At 32.1% G+C, this 25,169-nt stretch overlaps 1 protein-coding gene, 1 long non-coding RNA gene, 2 other non-coding genes and 1 pseudogene across 4 annotated transcripts; 4 read left to right on the top strand and 1 right to left on the bottom strand.

Annotated features, from left to right (window-relative positions):
- The first annotated feature begins 4,893 nt into the window (after positions 1-4,893).
- On the top strand, positions 4,894-5,641 carry LOC114163881 (uncharacterized). Its single transcript, XR_014993071.1, has 2 exons — positions 4,894-5,084; positions 5,140-5,641. It is a non-coding gene; the product is annotated as an uncharacterized LOC114163881 (long non-coding RNA).
- On the top strand, positions 4,939-5,043 carry LOC114165538 (U6 spliceosomal RNA). Its single transcript, XR_003599728.2, has one exon. It is a non-coding gene; the product is annotated as a U6 spliceosomal RNA (small nuclear RNA).
- On the top strand, positions 5,421-5,641 carry LOC114165441 (small nucleolar RNA U3). The gene has a single exon (XR_003599709.1). It is a non-coding gene; the product is annotated as a small nucleolar RNA U3 (small nucleolar RNA).
- A 2,584-nt stretch (positions 5,642-8,225) lies between these two features.
- On the bottom strand, positions 8,226-14,716 carry LOC114191580 (uncharacterized). The gene is made up of 7 exons (XM_028080834.2): positions 14,170-14,716; positions 13,277-13,439; positions 12,602-12,802; positions 12,284-12,529; positions 9,143-9,290; positions 8,729-8,951; positions 8,226-8,640 (listed from the first exon to the last, which is right to left on the bottom strand). Exons 1-7 carry the CDS (start codon positions 14,480-14,482, stop codon positions 8,303-8,305), a joined length of 1,632 nt encoding a protein of 543 aa, XP_027936635.1. The 5' UTR covers positions 14,483-14,716; the 3' UTR covers positions 8,226-8,302.
- Positions 14,717-14,807: 91 nt separating this feature from the next.
- LOC114191571 (exocyst complex component EXO70C2 pseudogene) lies at positions 14,808-17,434 on the top strand (annotated as a pseudogene).
- The last annotated feature ends 7,735 nt before the right edge of the window (positions 17,435-25,169 follow it).

Raw genomic sequence — 25,169 nt, 5'->3', positions numbered from 1 at the left:
CATAAAAACAACACAAAAATGATAAAATCAAACCTTTGAAACTTGAGGAATGATCTTTGTCCATCTACCAATAAAAATCAAACCTTTTCATCTTGAGGCATACTTGCATCTCCAATATTTTTTGCATCTTTAAAACAAAAACAAAGTTAAAAGATAGAATCATGAACACAAAAGAAAAACCAATCCTTTTTAAAATCAAAGGTAGTTTGCATCATCACAAAACAATAACCTATCATCAGAGGTCCCAGAATGAAAATATGAAGAGAAAATGAGGTAAACTGATCTGGATAAAATCTTACCATTTCACATGCATGTGTGTTAAGAGGTTTGAATCTGAGTTCTAAGGATTGATAAAACATAAAAGATGAAGAAGCAAGTAAAAGAGAGAGGAGAAAGATGAGAGGGAAAGAGAAATAAGTAGAGAAAATAGAAAGTCGAGAGAGAAAGATGAAAGTTGTGTTATGAGATAGGTTTAGGTTAGAGATATATATGATGCAGACATATGTGTGTTTTTGATTTTGTTTTTTATTGAATGGAAAGAGCACCTAATGACACGTTAGTGTTTTTTTCTCTCTGTGAAGATTTTTTTTTTTGAATGATAGTGGTGCATATATATTATTATATTAAAAAGTTTCCGTTTGTTAGGTTCTCAATTGTATATTAGATTAGATGTTATATTTTTGTGTGATATTTGTTTTATTTTCCTATTTTATGATTATGTATGAAAAACAAAATCTTATAACTTAGGGGGTGAGTGTTAGTGACTATATAATGGACTTTAAGTCCACAATGTTCCTTGTCCCGAGTCAAAGACACTTCAACAAGCTTATATTTGACTCTTCTTATTTCTTATACTCTTGTAATAAGAACGTTGTGAGGTTTGGGTTAAATTATTGTTTTGGAAAGTGTAGGTGTACTCGGGGACAAAGGGCATGTGTGTGTTGTCTATGTGTTTCATTTTGTTTATTTTACTTCTCTATCCAACAATGATTATTATATATGAAAAACAAAATCTTATAACCTCATCATAGATGGCTGCTCTTAACATGTCTGACCCCTTCTTTGCAGACAACAGGAAACGGAAAATTCTATCATCAGCTTCCTGAATGCTCCAAATGCACTGATTATCGTTGAAGTGTAGAGTGAATAGTTAGGTGATAGCAAGAAATAGGGAAGCCTTGTGTGTCGTGGCGGCCGACAGTGTTGTGGAATCGCCAAACGTTCTGCACTAATATTTCACCTGGCGGCGCTTAGGCTGCGCCAGGCGATGGTGCAATGGCAAGGTGTGATTATTATTATTTTTATTGTTATTACTATTATTATTATTATTCTTATTTTATTATTATTTTTATTATCGTTATTATTATTATTATTATTATTTTATTATGATTATGTTATTTTATTATCATTGCTTTATTTTATTTATAATTTTATTATCATTTATTATTTTTTCATTATTATTATTATTATTATTTTATCTTATTAAAATTATTGTTTTATTATTATTGTTTCATTTCATTTTATTATTATTTTTTTTATTGTTTTATTATTATTGTTGTTGTTGTTGTTGTTGTTGTTGTTGTTGTTGTTGTTGTTGTTGTTGTTGTTGTTGTTGTTGTTGTTGTTGTTACTTTTATTATTATCATTATTAGTATTTTATTGTCCGTGCGATATTTTGGGACAATAGTTATGTGTTATTACTATTATTATTATTATTATTATTATTATTATTATTATTTTATTTTACTATTATTATTTTATTATTATTATTACTATTATTATTATGATTTTATTTGATTATGATTATTATTATATTATCTTATTATCACTATTTTATTTTATTATCATTATTATTTTTTCATTATTATTGCTTTATTTAATTATTATTATTATTGTTTTATCTTATTAATATTATTGTTTTATTATTATTGTTTCATTTTATTTTATTATTATTTTTAATTTTATTGTTTCATTTTATTATTATTATCATTATTATTGTTGTTGTTATTTTTATTATTATCATTATTACTATTTTATTGTCCATGCGATATTTTTGGGGCAATGATTATGTGTTCTTCGTGGTTTGTTTATTGTTTGCTTGTTCAGGATTGTGTTGGGTATAACACTTTGTTTTGATGATTTTATATGAATTAATAAAGGAATAGATGTGTGCTTATACTTGAATGATGCGTATGAGTTGTGATGTTGTAAATTTGAGTATATGAAGTATATGAATGCGTATTTTGGTTTATGGATGTTTGTGAATTGAATTGTTGGATGATAGAAACTGAATTAGAGTACCTAAAACCAGTAGTGTCACATTACTGATGTAGCGCCTAGCGGTGCAGAGTGAATAGTTAGGCGATAGCAAGAAATAGGAAAGTCTTGTGTGTCGTAGTGGCCGACGGTGTTGTGGAATCGCCAAGCGTTCTGCACTAATATTTCACCTGGTGGCGCTTAGGCTGCGCCAGGCGATGGTGCAATGGCAAGGTGCGTTTTGCATGGCCTATTATGTTGGTCCTGGTCTGGAATATGCTTGACCGTATCACGAGCGGGTAGGTTCGTGATTTCTGATGGAACGCATGGTTAATATGAGCGGGGATGTTCATATTAGTGATACTCTTGTGTGATACGAGCGAGGAGGTTTGTATGTTCCGTGCTCACACTTGAGAGTTGCTGCGAGCAGGGAGGTTCGTAGCTGGATGCACATGCGTGTTGAACTACAAGCGGGGAAGTCCGTAGAGTTGGACCACGAGCGAGCAGGTTCGTGCAAGCATTGGAATCCCTAAGACCAACTTAAGTGTGTATCTTGTATAGGGCAGTTTGTTTTTCTTAATTTCGTTTTAATGTGTTGCGATGTGGACTTGGACTAGGAGGTGTTTAATTGTGTCATGAGAGGGTAGGTTCATGGCTAGTGGTGAGCACGTGATAATATGAGCGGGGAGGTTCATATTATGATGCTCTCGTGTGAGGATACGAGCGAGGAGGTTCGTATGTTCCGTGCTCACACTTGAGGGTTGCTGCGAGCGGGGAGATTCGTAGTTGTGGGATCACGTGTGTTGGACTACGGGCGAGGAGGTGGACTACGAGCGGGGAGGTTCGTAGAGCGGGACCACGAGCGGACAGGTTCGTGGAAACATATATATCCTGGGTCTATGGTCAAGAAATTGTAGGTTGGAAACCTTAGAGCAGTAAGGTTTCTTTTTTTAAGCATTGGCTGAAATAAAGTAATTTGGGGGTGAACTCTATTTATTAAATTATACGTTTATATTGTTACATGAGCTCACCCTTTCTATGTGTGTTGTTTTAGGTGGAGCTAGTGACGCTTAGAGTCGGAAAGGGGAAAACTTGGAAAGTTTTATAAACTATATTTAACTATTTTGTAAACATTTAGTTAATCAATTTTGAATTATGTAAATTTGGAGTTTATTTTATGGTTTTGAATTTCGAGACATTTTATTAGGGTTTTAATTTTCTGCGTTTTGGAAAAGAACTTTGAAAAATAATAACATATTTAATATCAATTTACTTTATTTTATTTAAATTAGTAATATCCGACCGGGATATTATACCAAATGCATCGATTATCCTTGAAGAATAAATTGGAGTCACTTTTTATCTATCCCCAATAATCCAAAAAAAATTTATCCATAACCTCTTTCCTACAAATGTTTAGAAGCTAGTATATAGGAAAAAAAATGTAGTTAAATAATACTTTTTTTTTAATATAAAAAATATAATATGTACTAAATAGTGTAAATATAAAACGCATGCAGTACTATAAAATATAAAAATATATATTATTTGTAGAATTTTATGCTAAACTTTTATAAACATATTAGTAAATGAAAAAATAAAATAGAGGGAGAGACGTCAAATAAATACATTTAATTCTTTCTCGTCTATTTTATTTTGAAATAAATAAAATTTATCTATATTAAAATTAAAAAATAATAATTTAAAGATCATAATAATCGTAATAAAAATAATAATTTTATTATTTTTTATTATCATAAAAATAAAAAAATGTAAAAACACATGCATAGGTCTATAATAGGTTTTTTATAATATTTTTTCTTTTCTCTTCATTAATATTTATTTAAAAGTTATTTGGATATAAAACATAATACAGTAGAATGGAACTGTTCTCAATTAAAAAATACACATTCACAGTAAAAAATGGTCTTATTTTATTAAAAGTATTAACTTCTATAGGATTTATTTATATTTTAATTAATTTTTTAACAATCTAAAATTTAGGTCGAACTGTGGAGTTGAGAAACTTTATTACATTTAGTAAATTATATTTGAAGCCTTAAAATGACAGTTGACTCCCGCACAGCAAAATAAAATGTAATTTTGAATTAAAATAACTGACGAAGTTATACATTTTCTATTAAATATTTTTAATTTATATTAAAATGTTTATATTTATATTTTAAGATTAAAATTAAATAAATAAAATTTTATGAATTAAAATTATATTGATGAAGTATGTTTATTTAAAATTTAAATATAAATGTAAAAATTGATTTTGACGTATTGATTACTGTCCATAGACCTATTGATTACTGTCCTCTGTGACCTTTTCTTCAAACTTCACAATTCTATCTTTTCACTTTATTTAGTCTGCGATGCTTTAACCATCATCTTCTTGTAATTAACATCTGAAAAAATAAAAAAATATGTTTTAATACATATACAAAGAGAAAAAGTAATTAAGAGTAAGTAAATAAAAGAATGTGAAATGAAAAGGAAAAGACAGAGAGTAATGATGAGGCAGCTAAGTTAGTAGTGTTTACAGTGAAATCTTGTTTTAACTTATTGTTGTGTTCCAAAAATACATTAAAGAATATCTCTCTCTGCACTCAATCCTTTACGTCTTCCTCTACACTGATTTCCTTTCACTTACTGCCCCGTTAGAGTCCCACACCGTATAATTACTGCAAAAGCTCAATCTTTATAACGGAACAATACAGAGAAGATTAGCATGGCCCCTGCGCAAGGATGACACGCACAAATCGAGAAATGGTACAAATTTTTTTTTCTTTCTTCCGAGTTCCTTTTATGAAGTTTCAGTTCAGGTTTGTTTTTATTTTCTTCTTTCTTCCGAGTTCCTTTTATGAAGTTTCAGTTCAGGTTTGTTTTTATTTTCTTCATTTTACAGGGAATTCCTGTCTCTATTCAATGGTATGTTTGAACAAATAATGGATGTAGTTTCAACATCACGTCTGGCGCCAGATGCAACAAATAAATCCATCTCCTTTCCAACATATTTCCTTTCAACTTTTCACAATCAAAATAAATAACCTCATCCAAAGCATCTTCAGATTGCAAGTCCCAACAGGTACTATAGTCCCATATCGAAAGAGTTTTGGAAAGTGAACATGTTTATAAAGCCGGACTTCATACATCTAGTCACGACCTTACTTGAACAGGATCTGTTCTATAGGCTCGTACCTCTGTATCCTTAAGTTCTAAGGAGACAGGAACTGAAGTCTGGTGGATGAACTATGACCCTGTGATCAGAGCGTGATTAATGGTTGGATGGGCTTATTCTCTGGACTGGGCTCATCTTTGGCTGTAGAGGATCGTTCCCAGTCATTAGACCTGGGATGGTTACAGGGTTGTCTGACAGACTCCCACTCAAATTCTTTTTTACATTTTCTCCTTTTCATTATACGAATTTTTTTCATAACTTCATTTACTTTCTCATCTCCTCTAAAACGTTCAATGTTTATTTTACAATTTCAATTTTAGATTATTTAAAAACTAATTAATATATGAATAATACTTTTAATCAGATAAAGTAACCAAATTTTTGTGTGGAACGTCTGGTTTTGAATTAGAAACATTTTGGGTCTACTATTTTGTCTTTATAAAAATAATTATTAGATATATATTAATAAACTAAAAGATCGAGAATTTGCAATGAAATATTAAGGATATTTTTGAGAAAACATTAAATGAATTCATTATTTAATTCAATTTATAGTAAAATGGAAGGTTAAGATGAAAAATAAACTATTCTAGTTACTTTTGAACTAAATGAAATCTTATTTATTCGTTTATCAATATTATATTGTCGTCTCATTATGAAAACCCTTTTTACAGAAAATGTTATTTTAAAAAATATTTTATTTAAGAAATATGTAACTTCGTTCTTTCAAAATCGGATAACGTCTAATCGAGAAATAAAATTTTCTTTTTATTTTACTTTTACTTTTTTTGTTTTTGTTATCGATTAGTGAGATTAATTAAAAAATGTAAGAATTTAGAGAATTGTCGAGGTGATCTATCTAAAATGGAATTTAAATATATCATTATTAAACAAAGTTTATAAGTAGAAAAGATGTTTATAGAAGTTTCATTTTAAAAAACTATTTTTTCTCTAAACTTTAATTTGTTTCATTATGTTGGTATTTATATATAGAAATTATGGATATAAATCTAATTTTATAAATTATTGTATAACTTTAATTTGTTTCATTATTTTGGTATTTATATATAGAAATTATGGATATAAATCTAATTTTATAAATTGGTATATAGTGTATAAATTTTATTTTATAAACTGATTTTATAGATTTAAATTAAATTTAAAATTGAATTTTTTAACATGCATTCAAAAAACTTTTGTTTAAATATATATATATATATATATATATATATATATATATATATATATATATATATATATATATATATATATATATATATATAAATAAGATTCTGATTAGTAAAAGAGAATAAAAAAATATGAGACAAAAATTTAAAGTAAGTTTAATCGTGAAAGTAAAGATAACTTTAAATAAGAAAAAAAATGACAATAGAAAGAAAGAAAATATGGATAAAGGAATCGTTAAATTTTAATCATTTAAACGAATTCTTAAGGTGTTACTTATTTAACTTTTACTAATTAAGATAAGATATGGACTAAGGTTAAACTATTCTTACATTAATTTTATAAAACTCATGTTGTATGTGACATTTCATTTAAATAGAATAAATCTACTCAATAAAGTATCACAAAATTATAATATTAAAGGAGCAATCAGATGAAGAGGAAGCATAAGAAAATTAACCGATACAGTCATCTGTAAGAGTACTGGAAAAGGTAGCTTAGGCATACTACCATGTCATGAACAAAATAGAATCTAAAAGTTGGCAATATAACAGTTTGATAAAGGGGGTTGCCACTAGGACAACTATTACAAAAAGGCCCCATGGCCGTGAAACTGCTCCTAAGAGCCACCAAAAACAGGATACTCTAAGCTGCACCGCTACTATCACCAGACCCACCTTGAACGTTTCTCTCATCTGCTCCCACCAAGAGGTGATCATAGCAAAAGAAAAGAAAGACAAGCACAGACACGAAAATGAAAGGGTAAGCTAGTGTAAAATCATTTGAACATATTATAGCAATCAGGTACTTAAAACAATTCCAAGTATACAACACATTAGGCACACTGAATCATGTTATGGCAAGCAGGACACTATGACTCAATTATCCGGATAAATATAATAAGATCAAATTCACTTGACGCTTACACGTGGTGACCTCTACTGCTCTGCAGAGCCATTGCCAATAGGTTTCACCCTACCATACACATAAGGTTAGTCTTTAAGCATCTAAGGTCATTATCCTGCCAAAGAATAGGACCAGAAATAAAAAGTAAGTTTAATGGTGAAAGCAAAGATAGCGTCAAATAAAAAAAAATGACAAAAGAAAGAAAGAAAATATGATAAAAGAATATGTAAATTTTAATTATTTAAACGAATTCTTATGGTGTTATTTATTTAACTTTTAATTATAAGATATGGAGTTAAGTTAAACTATTCTTACATTAATTTTGTAAAACTCATGTTGAATTATTTAATTTTTATTTATTTTAAATTATATATTATTTTATTTACTTATATTTTATTTTTTAAAATATTATTTTTATTGTTTATAGTTACAATATTTTATTTATCTTTTATATTTATATATTTGTTTTATTTAATTTATTTTTAATTATGTAAATATTATATTTATTTATTTTGTGAAGTGATTACTAACTTATTTATGAAATGTTAAAGATTTCATCATCTAGACTAACAATCTAGCTGAATCTCATTTATTTCTTTTACTCATTTTCTATATTTAACCGGATGAACAACTTAAATTTGTAGGACTACATTTAAATTGATAAAAGATGGACTAAAAAGGTAAAGAAAAGGAATGACGCAACAAAATCTATACTAATAAATTATTATGTTTAATACCATAAAGAATACAATGATATGTGACTTCCGAAGGCTACAAATTGAAAGTGATGGTTCTCTCAACATTTTTCCTTGAAAGACAGTGATTTTGAAGGGAATCGAAATCAACTGCGCCCAGAGCAGAGAGTCGAATGCCATAGGCAGCAAGACGATTAATATCCTTTGGAATAGGAGACTGCATTAGGCCGTCCCACCAACCAGGAGGGAGAATTGCTGTGAAAGCACATTGATTCGTCTGGTTATGACAACTCAACTCTCCACCATATCTGTTCCACACATGGCCCCACCCAACTTGATTCTTTAAACCTTCACTCAAAATATTACTATGGAAACTGCTCAAAAATGAAAAACTTGAACCAGTCGAGTTCTCTCCTGAACATAACAGTTTGCAGATGCTTCAATGGTGCATTCGAAGAAACAAATAAAAACAAAAAATGATACATGAGGACAGTGCATTTACCCAGATTGCGTGTTGCAGCCAGTGCAGCGATTAACTGAGCATATGTAGTTCCAACACGACGATGAGCTCCAGAGACAACAGCATATTTGGCACGAGATGCAAGAAAAAAATCCACAAAAGCAACCCATCTGGGTGCTGGACCCCAATCCTTCACTCTAAAATCTTTCTTGGGCAAATCTTCGAAGACATTTCCTTTGAACTTTCCATAATCAAAATAAAGAACCTGGTCAAAAAGACACCCCAGTTGCATCATGTTCGGATAGTAAGCAATAAAAACTAGCTAATGAAGAAAATTTATTCACTACAGCAGATACCCAGCTCTAATTTCAAAGCACTGATTTCCATGTCACTAATAAATTAAGAGAGGCATATTGTTGTACTCAAAAAGATTCACACCATGAACTGAGAACTTACCTGTGCGAATTCGCTAATGTTGGGCACGATACTTTGAACAAGAGTAGGTGTATCTGACACCACAACCACCTTTGGTCTTGACATTAGGTGCTGACTCTCTATGGCTTTTTTTATGCAATGTAATGCAGCCTGTACTGCTCTGATGGACCTTTAAAAAATGACAGAAAAAGCATCAATCAGTCAAGAACATCCTGCGAGAAGGTTGAACCTCATTCCTATCCCCCCAAAAAAAGAATAAACAGAAGACTCGGTATGTTGCATAGATAATGCGTCAGATATGCATGCAATGCTATTTTATTATAAGGCTAGGCCTTTCGTTTTCTACTTTTTGGTTTTTATGACATTTCTATATTTGAAGTTACGGTTAAACCATTCAAGAGGCTATATTATTTGATATCTTCAAACAGAAATATCATAATAGACGGCGTTTTAGTGCCTCAACAGACAGAGAGTCTATGCATCTAAAGTGTATTCTTTAGACCTTTTCTTCGTATTTGCCTTGTAGCTGAATGGACACGGTACTCAAAGGTGTCAAAGAGATGAGGACATATGGAAACAAATTTGCTACTTAACTTAGCACTATTTTGTTTGACTTCTTGGCAGGCCGTGTATAAAAGTTTTGGAGCTAAGGCAAAGCCTTTAAAGAAATTTAATATAATATGAATTATCAATCTTTATATTCTAGCTTTTTTAGATCAAAGTTTTATAATCAAGCAATTCCAACATTTCGCTTTAAAGAGATAGGATGATTAATCCATTCAATCTATCTTATAACATTGTTAATCTAAGATATGATTTAAGCAATTTTAATTTTAAGAAACTTTTCTCCACAGTTACTGTTATAGTTAATAATACTTTATAAGCATGTGGTTTTACAATCAAACAAAAGCCAATTGTCTAATGCAATGCAGCACTGCACTAATCGTCTAGTGCACATACCAAGTATTCGGCTGCATAGAAAATTGATAAAAATAGAGTATAGATAGAGTTAGTTAAACCAAGTCATTTCCCAACAAATTCAAGTAAAAACTTCACTTAAGACAGCACTTATAGGAATCTGCAGAAATGTTAGAAGCATAAAAACAGTGGTAGTTTTGAAAAGAATAAAAATAAATATAATTAATTCTCCAACTCTTTCATAGACAATTTTTTCATTGGTTATCATATGATTATTATTCATTTAATTTATAAACAAATATCTCAAAATTAATTAAGTAAGCATCAATTAATTTGTTAAGACTCTCACTAGTTCTAATGTCTACAAGTGAGACTCTATTTAGATTCCACATGTTCAAAGAATCCAATCTTTTTACTAAGTCTAATATTTCTGATGGATACTCCTAATGCTTTCAATTCTAAAAACAAATCAAGATCATTAATATCTGAATGTTCACTAAAACTAGAAAACTTTTCATGATTAAGATAACATTTTTGTAATTAATTTTCTCATTTAAAGATTTATATTTTTTAGTTTCAAATAAAATTAAAAAAATGATTCCATATCGTAAAAATTGTTTAAATCAAGTTTCAATAGACGAAATTCATTGTTCTGATATTTAAAGAAAATATTCAATACAAAAATATTCTTAAAATAATGTGTTATGCCATCTCATCATAATCATTTTCATCAAATTATGACTTTCTAAAGATTTTTCGTTTTTCACGAAATTTCAGCTTTACGTTCATTTCAATGGCCATTTTTTGGGTAGAGAACAAAGTCGATGCAAATCAATTTCCCCACAATTTTTTAAATAAACAATAAATAAGGCCTCTTAAATTATCTATACCAATATTCATTTACCTATCATCAAATGGTAGAATCTCACTACAGAGAATTAATAGCAAACAAAATATCATACCAAATATTCATTCCTAAAAAAATTCAAAATTTTCAATTTCCTAAGTTGTTGCAACTTTACTTTTTAATTTAATGTGTTAACAAGATTTTGATAATTGAATTAAATAATATGTCAACTTTGGTGCTTGAAATTTTATTATATTCACAGTTTCAATTCTACTTTCTCATTGATTTTAAGATAATGATTTAGAATAAAATTTACTTTCATTGTCTTCAAGAAGTTTTCATTGTTTTATAGATGATGCAAATAATAATATATACATTATAAAAATCCAAGAAAGAAATAATTCTCGAACATAAATCCCATATCACATAAAACTAAGTTCAAATTATGGATGATATATAAAATGCTATAAGATTTACGTTCAACAATCTTTTTTGCACTCCTTGGATTTCATCCTTCATATTGCGCCCATGATCATAACCTTGTCCCCTTACATCATCAATATCAGGTTTGTTTTACCTTAAAACAGTTAATTAAAATAACAATCATTAATAGTATTACCTAAAATTAGTAATTAGTTATACAGTACCAACTCCAACTCGGACACGACACTACATTAACAGTATTACCTAAAACTAGTAATTAGTCATGAAGAGAGGTTCGGATATATATGTATGAGAAACTGACAAAAATGTGTCCAACAATTGGTTTGACTGTTGCATAAGTTTCACATATTCTGATACCATTTTAAATGGCATAGCTTTTGAACAATTTCAAAGAAAGAAAAATAGATATTGCCTTGATGTCGAAATCAATTGGCTATCATATACACACGTGTAATATAATTTATATATAAGTGCCATGTGAAGACCACAAACAAGATATAGACGTGTTAGTTGTAAAAAGGGAAAAAAGAGAATGAGCATTATACACATGTATATAGTAGGGTCAGTATTCTTGTGTGGGTATAGGACCTGGGTAACAAACAAGAATAATGATACCAATCCCAAAGCAACGCCAATTAGTTGCTATTCTAAATTATAATTTGATTCATGTTGAAATAGATAAAGTTGAGAAGGAATATCAAATGCAATTAATATGTTTGTGGACATTTATATGTAATTTATATATGTAATTAATTATGCTGTGTTTGATTTCATTTTCCAATTCAATTATCAGATAGATTCTGATTTTCAATTCTTATTATTAAAGCTACTACATAGCTCACTCAATAGTTTACTGAACAGGTAAATACATAACAAGAAACATGACCATATAACAGTATACCTCACCAGCTTCATTCATCATGCAATGATATTAGTGTTTAATTATATATTACCTATTCATAAGCATCCGCATATGCAATGAGATGTCAGGATTCTCCCCACCACCAATAACCCAATTGACAGCTGCCTCGACATCTTTTGAAGGGGATACGAGAACCCTCATGATCTCTCCAAATACATTTGGTTGAGATCCCAGGACTTGAGGATCTCCAAATAAATCCAAAGCGGCATTCCTCATCTGAGAGTGTAAATTTTTCAAGAAAAATTGAGCTGCCACGGCATCTGTGGTTCCTTGAAACCTAAAATATAAGGTCCATAGTCATTACGTGATGCTTGAAAGACTAACAAGTAGAAAAACCATGTCACTTTACCAAATGATAGGTTGCTTCCATTCCTTCCAATTGCTACAGAGGACATTTGTTTGAGCTGGCTTTTCAAAATCATCAGTCCTCATAACCAGTTGCCTCCCATATTTGGTTCCACAACCATTTTGTCTCCACAGATGTTTTATTTCATTCATTGTAAAGGTAAAGTTGGAATAGGAAATGTAATCACCAAAAGGATATTTGCCTCTGAAATATACAACCAAGGTGGAAATCAGATAATGGAAAGACAAATTACAGACAATAAATTGCAAGACGAAAGCAGTTTCACAAATCCGTCAATGGTAGACAACTAGTTTTTCATATCTGAGTGGTTGTAAGTACACATATCTAATGTGTCAAATGACAAAGATAGGTTTCCATTGCCAAATTGTTTTTGGAACAAGAAGTCAACACAAGCTTAAAAAATTATATAACAAGCATAGCCAGCAAATGCTCTTAAGGTAGCTAAATTATCTCCTTAAGACTGAGGGTGAGTGATTCAGATATCAGTTTTCAATCAAATTTTTCATGCAGAAACAGTCTGAGTTTGGAGCCCCATTTTTAAAGGGATACCACCAAACCACCCCTAAAATAAACTACGAGTTAGGACTTCATGCATCCATCATAAAAATGTTAACTCTTAAAAATGAAAAAGAAAGGCTTGGGAAAGAACCAATATGCCTGGTTTGGCCAATGATCAAGGACCGGTTTAACATTATACTCAGTGCTGCAGCAGTTAAGACCTTGTACATTTCGTTCCCAAAACCTGCCTCTGCAGTCTTTCCCAGAACAAATCCATGACTACAGAACTGCTCCGGAGGCAAATCCCTGATTCTCGAAGCACCTGTAACAAAATTTTCAACATCTTCTGATTCAAGAACTGTTTTTGCAGAAGTACATGGTTTCTATTCACACATTATGCATTGAATCTCACTGAGAGGTGCGAAATTATAAATTGATATAATTTTCAGAAAAAACAGGATGTAAAATTGAATGATGAAAAAATAGATTAGATAATTACTAGTCGTAAGCAAGTGCATACTTTCACAGCTGAGCAATCTTGAGAGTAAACTAGATGTATGATGATTGAAAACATTAGAAATGTTTCTATAAGTTTTTACTGAAATATAATGCATTTGTTACTTTAGATATAAGTGTAACTATAAATAAAGGCTTATTAGAAAACAGAACAATTAATTAAAACCCAAAATGGCACCTTATGCTCACAAACACAAAAACTACGTAGTATTAAAACTATCCATAATTTGTCCTAAAATAACAAGAGACCCTTTCTTAAATAAGTTATGTTAAAATGCAAGCATTCCTTTACTCTGAGAAAGGTAGCACATTCAATAAAAACAAACAACAGAAACTTGGACACGACATTACCAAGTACCAACAAGCTCCCCTGATATTCAATTAAATCCTCCACGCCTTAAAAGAGGAACTTCGAAACAATAGATATTCGTTCCTCAAAACAGAGAAACTCAAAGAAACAGTCACTGCAGGATATTCATGCTATTAAATAATATAAGCCGCAGAAATGGTAAATCAAACGCAGAACAGGGAGGCACCGTTCAGGATGAAGTGATCCTCGATAATTCTCCTCACTCTCAACGTTTCATTCGCAACAACACCATTTTCGAAATCCTTCCCCATTTCCTCCACCGTCGCACACGGTTTCTCTCCGACGAAGCCCGTGCCGCCGCCATCGGAGCTCGAGCTCTTTGAATCTCCGAGTTTGACATCCCTGGGAAAATCGACAGTGATTGGAGGATCCAACGGCCTCAGCGCCAGCATCAACAATCCCACACCGGTCACCGTCGCACACAGAACCAGAAACGGTTGCAACAGCATTCGCCTCTTTCTACCTCCGCCATATCTCATTCTCTCTCTCTATCTATCTATCTATCTTTATCTCTATTTTTGTCAGTTCAATTTCGATATTTTTTTTTTGGAAGTTATCAAGTTCAGCTAACTCAGCTCCCTGTTAAGCCGGATCTGAAGTGTTGTCTCAAATCTCAATCACTCTTTGTTTGGCATAACGCGTAGCATCGAGATTTATCGGGTTTGGATCCGACCCGGAATCGCGTCTTATTATTGAGATCCGAACCCGCTCGTTGCGGTGAGTGGCGCGCATTAAGCACCGCCTCCGACAAACAAGGCAATAATAAAAGCGGAAAGGTTCATCTCTCTTTTTCTCTCTCACTGCCCATCCCTATCAATTCAACGAACCGTAGTTAGTGAGAAGCACAAACGAAACGACGTAGGAGAAAAAAAAAAAAGTAACGTCAACGGTCAACCACTCAACCCTCACAATAAAAGGACAGAAACAACTATTCAATTTTTATATTATTTTTTTAAAATCAAAAAAGACTACAAACGTATGATTCTCCTCAGCATACGCATCTCTCACTTGTAAACACTTTTTCTCTTTTATCTCTCTCGCTGAGGAGGAAAACATAACCGTCGTCATGGAGAATAATAACAACGCCGGTGACACGCTTAATCCTCCTGGTGGTGCCGCCGCTCAAGCGAATACGTTGTCCCCGACGCGGCATGGTCAGGCGGAGGAGGAACATAAGAAAGAAGAAGCCGCCGCGTCTACTCCGCCAAGCCTCGAGAAACTTGCTCAAGAGATTGACCAATTCGCAAGGAGACTAAGAACCGATGGAAATGCGAACAACTTTGAGATTCCTGACTTCACTGAGAGGTACTTGGATCTCGTTGAAGAGAAGATAATGAAATACGACGCGGGTGAAGGTAAACCGAGATGGGGTGAGGTGTCGGAGGAAGATTCGTGGTTGTTGAACAACGCGAACAGGTTTTCAAAACTGATGACATTGGTGACTGGAAATTATCGTGATCATGAACCGGAGAAGATCAGCGGTGCACAAGTCTCGATGATGAACCGCATTTCCTCAATCCACCAGCGTTTGATGACGTATTTGGAGGAGGACTTCCGGTTTCTGATGGAAGAAACAAGAATCCCAACCGAATTGGATCCCGGAGGATATAATCAGAACAGCTTCGATACCAAAGGAAAACAACACATGGCGGCATTTGAACAGCAAGAGGTGGCGCAAGAACAAGATGGTTTTGAACAAGACACGAATTTCCCGGGGTACTCGGAGGAGACAATGGCCGGCCTAAGCAAGATCGCCAGCGAGATGTTATTCGGCGGCTACGAATCGGAGTGCTGCCAGGTGTACATAATCTCGCGGAGGAGCGCCTTCGAGGAGATTAACCAGAAGCTAGGGTTAGAGAAGATCAGCATCGACGAGATGGTGACGAAGATGCAGTGGGAGACGATGGCCAGGGACATGATCCCCGCCTGGATCAACACGCTGAAGCAGTACGCGGCAGTGTACTTCCCCGGCGAGAGGAAGCTGACCGAGACCGTGTTCACAAACAACCACGCCGTGGCGGTGGGACTCTTCAGCAGCCTCTCCCGCGGCGTTGTGATTCAGCTTCTGAACTTCGCGGAGGGCGCCGCCATGACGAAGCGAGCCGGAGAGAAGCTCTTCAAGCTCCTGGACATGTACGAGGGCCTCTACGAGGTGATCCCCAGCGTGGCCAGACTCTTTCCAGAGGAGTCCAGCGAGGAGATAAAGACAGAGATGAACCATGCCAGGTCCAGACTTGGGGAGGCATCCATCCACATCTTCTGCGACCTAGAGAACCAGATTAAATCGGAGACAGCGAAAAGCGCCGTCCCAGGTGGCGCAGTGCACCCCCTCACACGCTACATCATGAACTATCTAAACATAGCAGGGGACTACAAGAAAACATTAGAGCAGGTTTTCATGGAGCACACGAAGAGGGACCGTGCGGGTTCCACAAGCAAGAATGCAGAGCAGAAGAATGAGGAAACACCGTCTCCATTCGCAAAACAGGCGTTGAGGGTGATGGACCTGCTAGACTCGAGCCTGGAGGGGAAGGCGCGTCTGTACAAAGAGGTGGCGCTGAGCAACTTCTTCATGATGAACAATGGGAGGTACATGCTGCAGAAGATAAAGAGTTCTAGCGAGATGAGCAAGGTGATGGGCGACAACTGGATCAGGAAGAAGTCCTCGGAGCTGAGAAACTACCACAAGAACTACCAGAGGGAGACGTGGAACAGGGTGCTGCAGTGTCTGAGCCACGAAGGGTTGGCCGTGAATGGGAAGGTTCACAAGCCGGTGCTGAAGGAGAGGTTCAAGAGCTTCAACTCTTTGTTCGACGATATTCTCAAGACGCAGAGCTCGTGGGTGGTGAAGGACGAGCAGCTTCAGTCGGAGCTGAGGGTTTCCATCTCTGCAGTGATTATCCCTGCATACCGATCATTCGTTGCGAGGTTCGCCCAGACTTTTGACCCAGGGAGACAGACAGAGAAGTATATAAAGTACCAAGCTGAAGACATTGAGACTTACATTGATGAGTTGTTTGAAGGGAAGCCTCACCAGTCAATCGGAAAAAGGAGAACATAATTAACCAACCTGCCAAATTCTCCCTCCACACAGTACATATCGTTTTACCCCACTTTCATCTTTACTTTATATTACGTATATTTTTTCAATTTTACTGTGAAGCAAAAGTAAATAAAAGTCCAAAACAGCAGAAGAAGAAGAAGAAGAAGAAGAAGATGGATGAAGATGATGTATAATGCTCAAAGGAAATTAGTTAAGGCGTGCTGTGCGGAGCAGTGCAATGCACGTAGCCTGCATGTTGAAATCATGAACTATTGTTTTGCTTTGGTGATGCTCTTATTTTATTAGAAGATGCAGAGTGGTCTTGTGAATTGTTTTTGCTTTTGTTTGTACACAGGATAAATGAAATCAACTTTCAATTCAGAATGGATATCACTTTCACACCTTTTCTCTCATTCTTTTCATTTTTTTTGTTGCACCATTTCTGTTTGTGCTACTATAATAAATGGGATTTAGGATGGATGAAAAGATGAAAATAAATGGGAAGACAAGTATAATACTACTATAAAATAGAGAAACAAAATAATAAGATAAATACAAATTTTGACATGTGAATCGAATTTGGATACTCACCTTCCCAGATAGACATGTTAAATGGGTACATCCTTACCATATGGAATCAAATGAGACAAACTGCCACAGGGTCCAAAAGCTCACTAAGTCTTCATATAAGGTTTTTCCTGCTAAAGATGTGATTGTTTTTTTATGGACTTTCAAACAATATCTTAATTAGTTGTGGAGTTTTTTTCTGTTTAAATTATCGATAAAAAAAATTCAATTTGAATGATATAAACCAGGCAAAAAGAATATCAACAACATTATTTCTTATAAAATAAAGCTACATTGAAATGAAATGGTACAAAAATTGAAAAGGTGTCACTAAGAAATGAAATAAGGTTCATTATTTGACACTTTATAATTTTTTACACTAACTTCACATTCACATTTTTACTATTTATCTTTCATCTTCTTTACTAATATTACAATTAAAAATTACTCTTAAAAGTTTAAGTGAGTGTCAGGTGATTGAAATAGACATAAAAAACATTTCTCATTAAATAATTGATTTAAACCGTTTGAATAATGGAGAAGATTTGAGTTAAAGCCAAATTACAAACTGAACAAAAATATTAAGTATTTTCATATGAAATTCGAAGTTACTAAACAAGAGTATTGTTAATTCCTTTATTATTCCCACTTTTTTTACTTTACAAAAGAGTGCATGTATAATAACACTTTTAAAACATTTTACCAAAATTTTATGATATGTTATGAATTAATGGTCTTTTATTGATTTGGTACAATTACTCTTGTGATTGATATAATTGATACTCAAATTATTCATTACTTTTTATGTAATATCTTATATTAACTATTTGATTTATATCTTTTATGGATTATTATGTTGTATTTATAATTAGGACTCTTCCTACCCGTAATAAAACACATAAGTTGCTCCTTATTCTCTCATTCTCTATTTTTCTTCTATTCTTCTATCTCTTATTAGCTTTATTTTATAACATGTTATCAGCTCTCTAAGGACAATGGTTTGTGTGTCTTGATCTGGACTTTTTCTAATCCTTTCTTCATTTATAATTTTAATTTATATTATTATTTTTGTCATAAGAATGGTTTGACTTTGTTAATCTTAATCTCAAATTATTATTATTATTATTATTATTATTATTATTAATATTAATATTATTACTATTATTACTATTATGTGTATGCTAATTCTAAATATGTCAAATCCTACAAATTTTGAATTTGTGGGATTGGTGACCCTTGATATTACAAGGAAAAATTATTTATATTAAATGTTGAAATATATTTAGATGCAATGGATATTGATGATACCATTAAATAAAGAAATAAAGCATCTGATCAACTAATTTGCTCCTCCGAGAACAATATTGTGAACAGAGATTTCACAAATATTCTGAATTTATTTCATGTCTTTGTATGGTTGAGCTAAGTAATAAAACTTTTGATGAAAAATCATGAGATCCGTCCAACTGGTTCTGCTCCATTCCTAGAAGTGAATGCAACAATATTTCTTATTTATATTTTTATGGTCATAGTTATAGCCTTGGTTGTGGTTGTGGTCATGCTAAGAATCATGATTGTGGACATGGTTATATACAAAAATACACATTTTATCACTATAAGTGGAACAATAATGTGAAAATAAAGAAAAATAAAAATGTGGTGCAAACCTCACCTTACAAGCCAATTTTGTGAGATTAAGTTAGGCTTAAAGTCCACTTTTTAACATGATATCAAAGTCATTGTTTAAAGTCTATCCTGGCGAGATTTGTGTTTGTTAGGCGATGAAGCACTTCTAGCATCTTGGAAGCAACAACTTGATCGAGATGTTGACAACCTTAAAACTAAAGGAAAATTGCAAAATTTACGTTTTGTAAGTTTTTGCATGAGCTTGTAATTTTAATTCAATTTGTTTGATGGTTAGACATAATATTATGGATCTAGCTCTTCTAAAGCTAACAAGCGTGTAAAGTGAGAAAACAAGGATACACTTGTTATTGGTTTTGATTTGCCTCATAAATTCATCTAACTTTAAATGAATGATGGCCTTTAGTTTCTCATATTACAGTTTGTGCGCTTGCTTATTTTTGAGGGGGACTAAATCGACTAGATATGATATTTAAACTTCTTGTTCTAAAGTGTCTAAGCCAAATTTTATTTGATGTTGTCCCCACACACTCACTCCACATAGAATTCATGGCTACATCAATTATGTTATTGAAAAGAAGTTTGATTGTAATTTCTCATCATAAATTTGATATTATTTACATCCAAAATATTGTTAAATGTGATTTTCTTAACCGATTCACTATAGTTGCATAAGTTATGGACTCAAAATTGAGGGGTGAAGGCATGGCCTGCAAAGAAAATTAAATAACATGGTATGAACTACATGAATTATGTAACTTTCTTAATGGAACTTTAGCCTGTTCATAAGGAGCCCGAGGTAGTATTTAATGATTATAGTATAGTTTTCTATAGTTAATTCCTCAATCTCTCTTAGAAATTATCAAAATAGTATGCTTTTAGTTTTTCATAGGAATTGAACAATTTTGTATTTAGAACTTTGCACCCAATTACTCAATGTAGGAAATAGTACCCTTTTTGTCTAAAATTTCTATGGATTCTCTGTTTAACATATGGAGAATGGGACTTTTCATGTAAAATGAACTTTTTCTCCTTTGATTGTGCACACCAACTTTAGTTATGGCTTAATATGCCAAAGCAATGAGTTAAATAGATTTAGTACAACATATACTTAATTAGTATTTTGCTAACCTTATTGTTTGCAAGTTTACATCGTATAGTTGAATTCTAAGTTTAATAAGAGAGATATTAGAGGAAAGAGATGAGCTAATTTATTTAAGGGATGAAGGAGGAGGTACTCCTCATCTTAGATAATTTACATGGTTATGTTGAAGGATATGTTGTTAAAAGCATCCATTAGGAAATAGGTTACATATGGATCTCTCCATGGGAAATGTCACTCATCAATTACATATAGATTTATTTCAAGGGTAAAATCTAAATTATTACATACAAATCTATTTCGGTATATAATGTTCTCATCTGTTACATACAGATTTGTTTTGTGGGTAATGACCTCATCTGTTACATATATATTTATTCTGTATGTAACATTAGATACAAAATATTTTCCATATTACCTATGCCTGTTTTACATACGAATTTTCTTCCGTATATAATCCATCTGAATTATTCAATTACATATGAATTTAAGGCTTTACATACAGATTTTGTTTGTAGAAAAATTGGATTTTTTTGTAGTGCTTATTTTACCCAAATGATTCAAATTCAAATCTAATGGATTATGCAGATGTAGGTTATCTATCAGATCCTCATAATGGTCTATCACAAATAGGATATTTAATCACATGTCATGGCACAACGATTTCATGGCGATATGTGAAACAAACAATAATAACAACATCGTCAAATCATGCAAAAAATTTAGCATTACATGAGGCAAGTCATGAATGTGTTTGGTTAAGGTCTATAATTCAACATGCGCAACAAACTTGTGGTGTATCCTCGGGAAAAATGAAATCAACAACCATATATGAAGACAATAGTGCATGCATTGTTCAATTGAAAGAAGAATATATTAAAGGAGATAAAATAAAACATATTCTTCCAAAATTCTTTTTCACTCATGATCTTCAAGGAAATGGTGATGTAGAGATCCAAAAGGTTCGCTCATGTGAAAATCTAGTAGATTTATTTACAACGTCTTTGCCAAGGAAAACTTTTGAGCAATTGGTTCACAAAATTAGACTTTGTCATCTTAATGATGTAAATTTACATGAGGGGGAGAAATAGAAGATGTAAAGAACAATATTATATAGAATGATGTACTCTTTTTCCTTCACTAGGATTTTATCCCAAAGGGTTTTTCCAAGTAAGGTTTTAACGAGACACATTCTTTTATCGATAGACACCAAATGGGGAGTGTTATGAATTAATGATCATCCATTGATTTGATGCAATTACTTATATGATTGATATGATTGGCAGTCATATGATTCATTACTCTTTATGTAATATTTTGTATTAACTATTTGATTTATATCCTTTATGGGTTACCATGTTGTATTTGTAAATAAGACTCTTCCTATCAGTAATAAGACACATAAGTTGCTTCTTATTCTCTCATTCTCTATTTTTTTTCTTCTATTTTTCTCTCTGTTATTAGTTTTATTTTATAACATGATATACATTATTTTTAGCATTATTTTCCTATGTCATGTAACATATAAACATTGCTTAGGATATTAGATAAAAAGGTAAGTTAACTTCTTTTAAACTCAATTTTAAAAGGTCTCCAATATAATAAAATTGATCGGTCCCTTTACTTTTGATAAAATGAAATGTTACAAAATTAAAATGGTTTGACTAAGAAATGAAATAATGGAATTAAATTGTTTAAAATTAATGGAAAATGTTTGAATAAATATAAAAATGACATAATAATCATAAAATTGTGATGAATGTAAATGTAGAAGACAAATCATGAAGAAATGTCAAGTATTTGTGGATCGTCTGTTATGATTGTACATAAGTCACATGTCATTTAGTATGTCGGCCTCAAGGTGATCATTGATCTTGTAGGTCAAGAAGACATAAATTTAAGGACGACCTCATGCCTTCTCACTTTAGGCAGTTTACACCACTCCTTACATTGGCGCTGCGTAATGTAGAGGTAGTTCTGCTAATGGCAAGATAGTAAGGCATACAACCGTAGTGGCACGAGACCAAGGGAATTGGTGCTTATAAATAAGAGATTACCCTAAGATAAGGAGACCAAACATTACTTACCTTATATACCAACGAAAAGAGAGACCAAGTTAAGTGTTTCTGTCAGCTCCATTAGCTTAAGCAAGAACAATTTGCATTTTAAATATTAAATATAATAAATTAGGAAACAAGAACATATATGCTTGCTTTATTATTCCATTTTTAACATTTTACATAAGAGTACTTAATATTTTGGTCACCTTTAAAAAATTACATTAAAATTGTATGTATAGATTACTTTTGATGATTATTTTCCTACATGTTGTAACATTTAAAATTTTTGTTTAGCATATTAGGTAATAAGAAAGTAACTTAACATTTTTTAAACTCAATTTCTGATGTGAACCCCATTTGCACAAGGGTCGACTTAGGATCTTTAGGGTTAGGAAACTTAAAACTTAGTGAAAAGGTGGATTAGAAAGATGTTGGGATTCTAGTCTGGACAATATATTGGAAACATCGATATCTCGAGTTGTAGAACTCCAATTGATGTGATTCCAAAATGAGATAAAAGTTCACCTTCTGAACTATAATTTAGGTTTAAGAAACACTAATTTTGGATGTGTAGAACGAGAGTTATAACCACGTGATAAATCTAGACAGAAGTGAGTTTTTGATTTCGGGTGAAAGAAGAAGATGTGAATATGAAAGGTGGAAGGAAAGGAGGGGAAAGTCCTTTGATATAGCCAAAGGTTCTTGAATCACTCAAGAACTTAGGAGAATCACTCTCACTAAAATAAAAGAGATAAACTTTAATTTTCTGAATAAAACTTAACTTGTCTCCATTGGTAAAAATGGTTTAGCTTGTATAGAAGCTTTAACCATCAAAATTACAAAAGACCCATAAATTACAATTACATCCCATTTAAGCTATTAATGACCCCACTACTTAGTGGCTGATTGTAACTACAAATTTGGCAGCCCAAAATTCACCCCAAAAAGCATTAGGCTATGCATCCCTCTTGGTCTCCCAAAGGCTGATTCTTAAGTTAGCAAATGAGCTCTTATTACAACTTGAAAATAAAGTAAAACTAAAGTTCATTAATTGGTTAAACCAAAACATAATTTGGTCAGCCAATTTTACAAATCATTAGCTCCTTATTTAAACAAATTAATAACTTAAAAGGAACTGCATCACATTGGTATATTAGTCATTCTCCATTTGAGCCATGATGCAATTCGCAACCTTGGTCTTTTCTCATTGAAACTTAGTCTTGTATTGAACTAAAATGGACAACACTTACTATAGAGATTCTTTTGCTTTCCTTGCTCTAGCTCGTGTCATAGGTCCTTAAAGTTCTTCAAGTGGATCCTTGTCCTTGCTCATTCTCACATCTCTATCAATTTCTGAATGTTTGCTTTACTATAGAAAAATCATTCAACCATTTTACTTTTGCTTAGGGAAATTATGCATAATGAATATAGAAGCTTTTATGTATAATTTGTTTAACACTTCAAAATTTGTTTAGCCATTTTGAATTCACCCAATTCTTTTGAGCTATGCACCTAAAAGTCTAAGGTTTTGCATCTAAAACTAATTTGCTTAGGACACTGAAATGCACTCAATGAATATGACTTGTTAAATGCCATAATTCATTGCTCTATAGAGTGAATTCACTCAATGAAATTAAGGTGATGACAAGGTGACTTTAACAAGGCTCATCGATTTGAGATCCACTCAATAGATTGACATTTGTGACTTATGTATAAATAGCTTTGGATTATTTCTTTATTCATTTGGCATAAAATAGAGTTGAGAATTAAGAGGAAAAAAAGGCTGTTTTATCAGCCAAGGCATAAAGATCACAAGATTTTTTCATCCTTGTTTTTCTTTGCTCTTCGTTTGCTTTTTTCATTTTTGTCCTCATTCTCTTCAATTTGCACCTATCATGATTTCTCTTTAGATAAGTGGTTATCGTGTTTCTATGTGTGAAAAATAGGGCAAGAACACAAGAGAGGATTTGTGTATTTATAAATTTTAATTTTTTTAAAGCTTCATCTGATAGATGTGAACAGACAAAATTTAGTGTTGAACAAACACCGTCAAGCAAGTTTCTTAAAGGACTGTGTCTGATAAAGGGTTGTTAGATACAATTTCAATATGACATATATACTATCTAAAATTACCTATTTCTAATATTGTTTGCACAAAACTCTACTAGTTTGATTAGTAACATATTAATAACATCTAATGTAAAAGATAAGGGTTAATAGATATTTACATAAATTATTTTTATATTAGTTGGTCTCATAGCCCATACTAAGTCTAGTTCTTAATTGACATGATTAAAGTTCTACTAACAAAAATTGCCACTACAAAGATATAAGAATTACTCAGTCACTTTTGGCTAAACACGAGCATTCTTTTGACCTTAAGTTCTCTTCACTAAACATGAGTATTATTTGAATTGCAACCACTCTAGACTAAGACCAAGTATTATTCAAACCGCATCCAGTCCTAGCTATGCACAAATATTATTTTAAAATTCCTTACAAAGCACAAGATAAAGAGAATTAGATGTCAATTATGCATGTATCATGTGAAACAATTTTTTCTTCTTCTTTAGGTAGCCATGACATGACGAAAACTGCTATTTGTGTTACCACTATTTATATATATATATATATATATATATATATATATATATATATATATATTTAATATTAATATTAATATATTTGCTTAATTTCTTTTTTCAAAAATAGTTTTTTTAAAGAAATAATTTTTTTTAGAAAATGATGAT

This window comes from Vigna unguiculata, chromosome 1, assembly GCF_037176805.1.
Source record: "Vigna unguiculata cultivar grain cowpea cultivar isolate G323 ecotype 2 chromosome 1, ASM3717680v1, whole genome shotgun sequence".
In the NCBI taxonomy this organism is placed as follows: domain Eukaryota; kingdom Viridiplantae; phylum Streptophyta; class Magnoliopsida; order Fabales; family Fabaceae; genus Vigna; species Vigna unguiculata.
The sequence above is the reverse complement of the archived record's forward strand: the minus strand, read 5'-3'. Positions and strand labels throughout refer to the sequence as shown.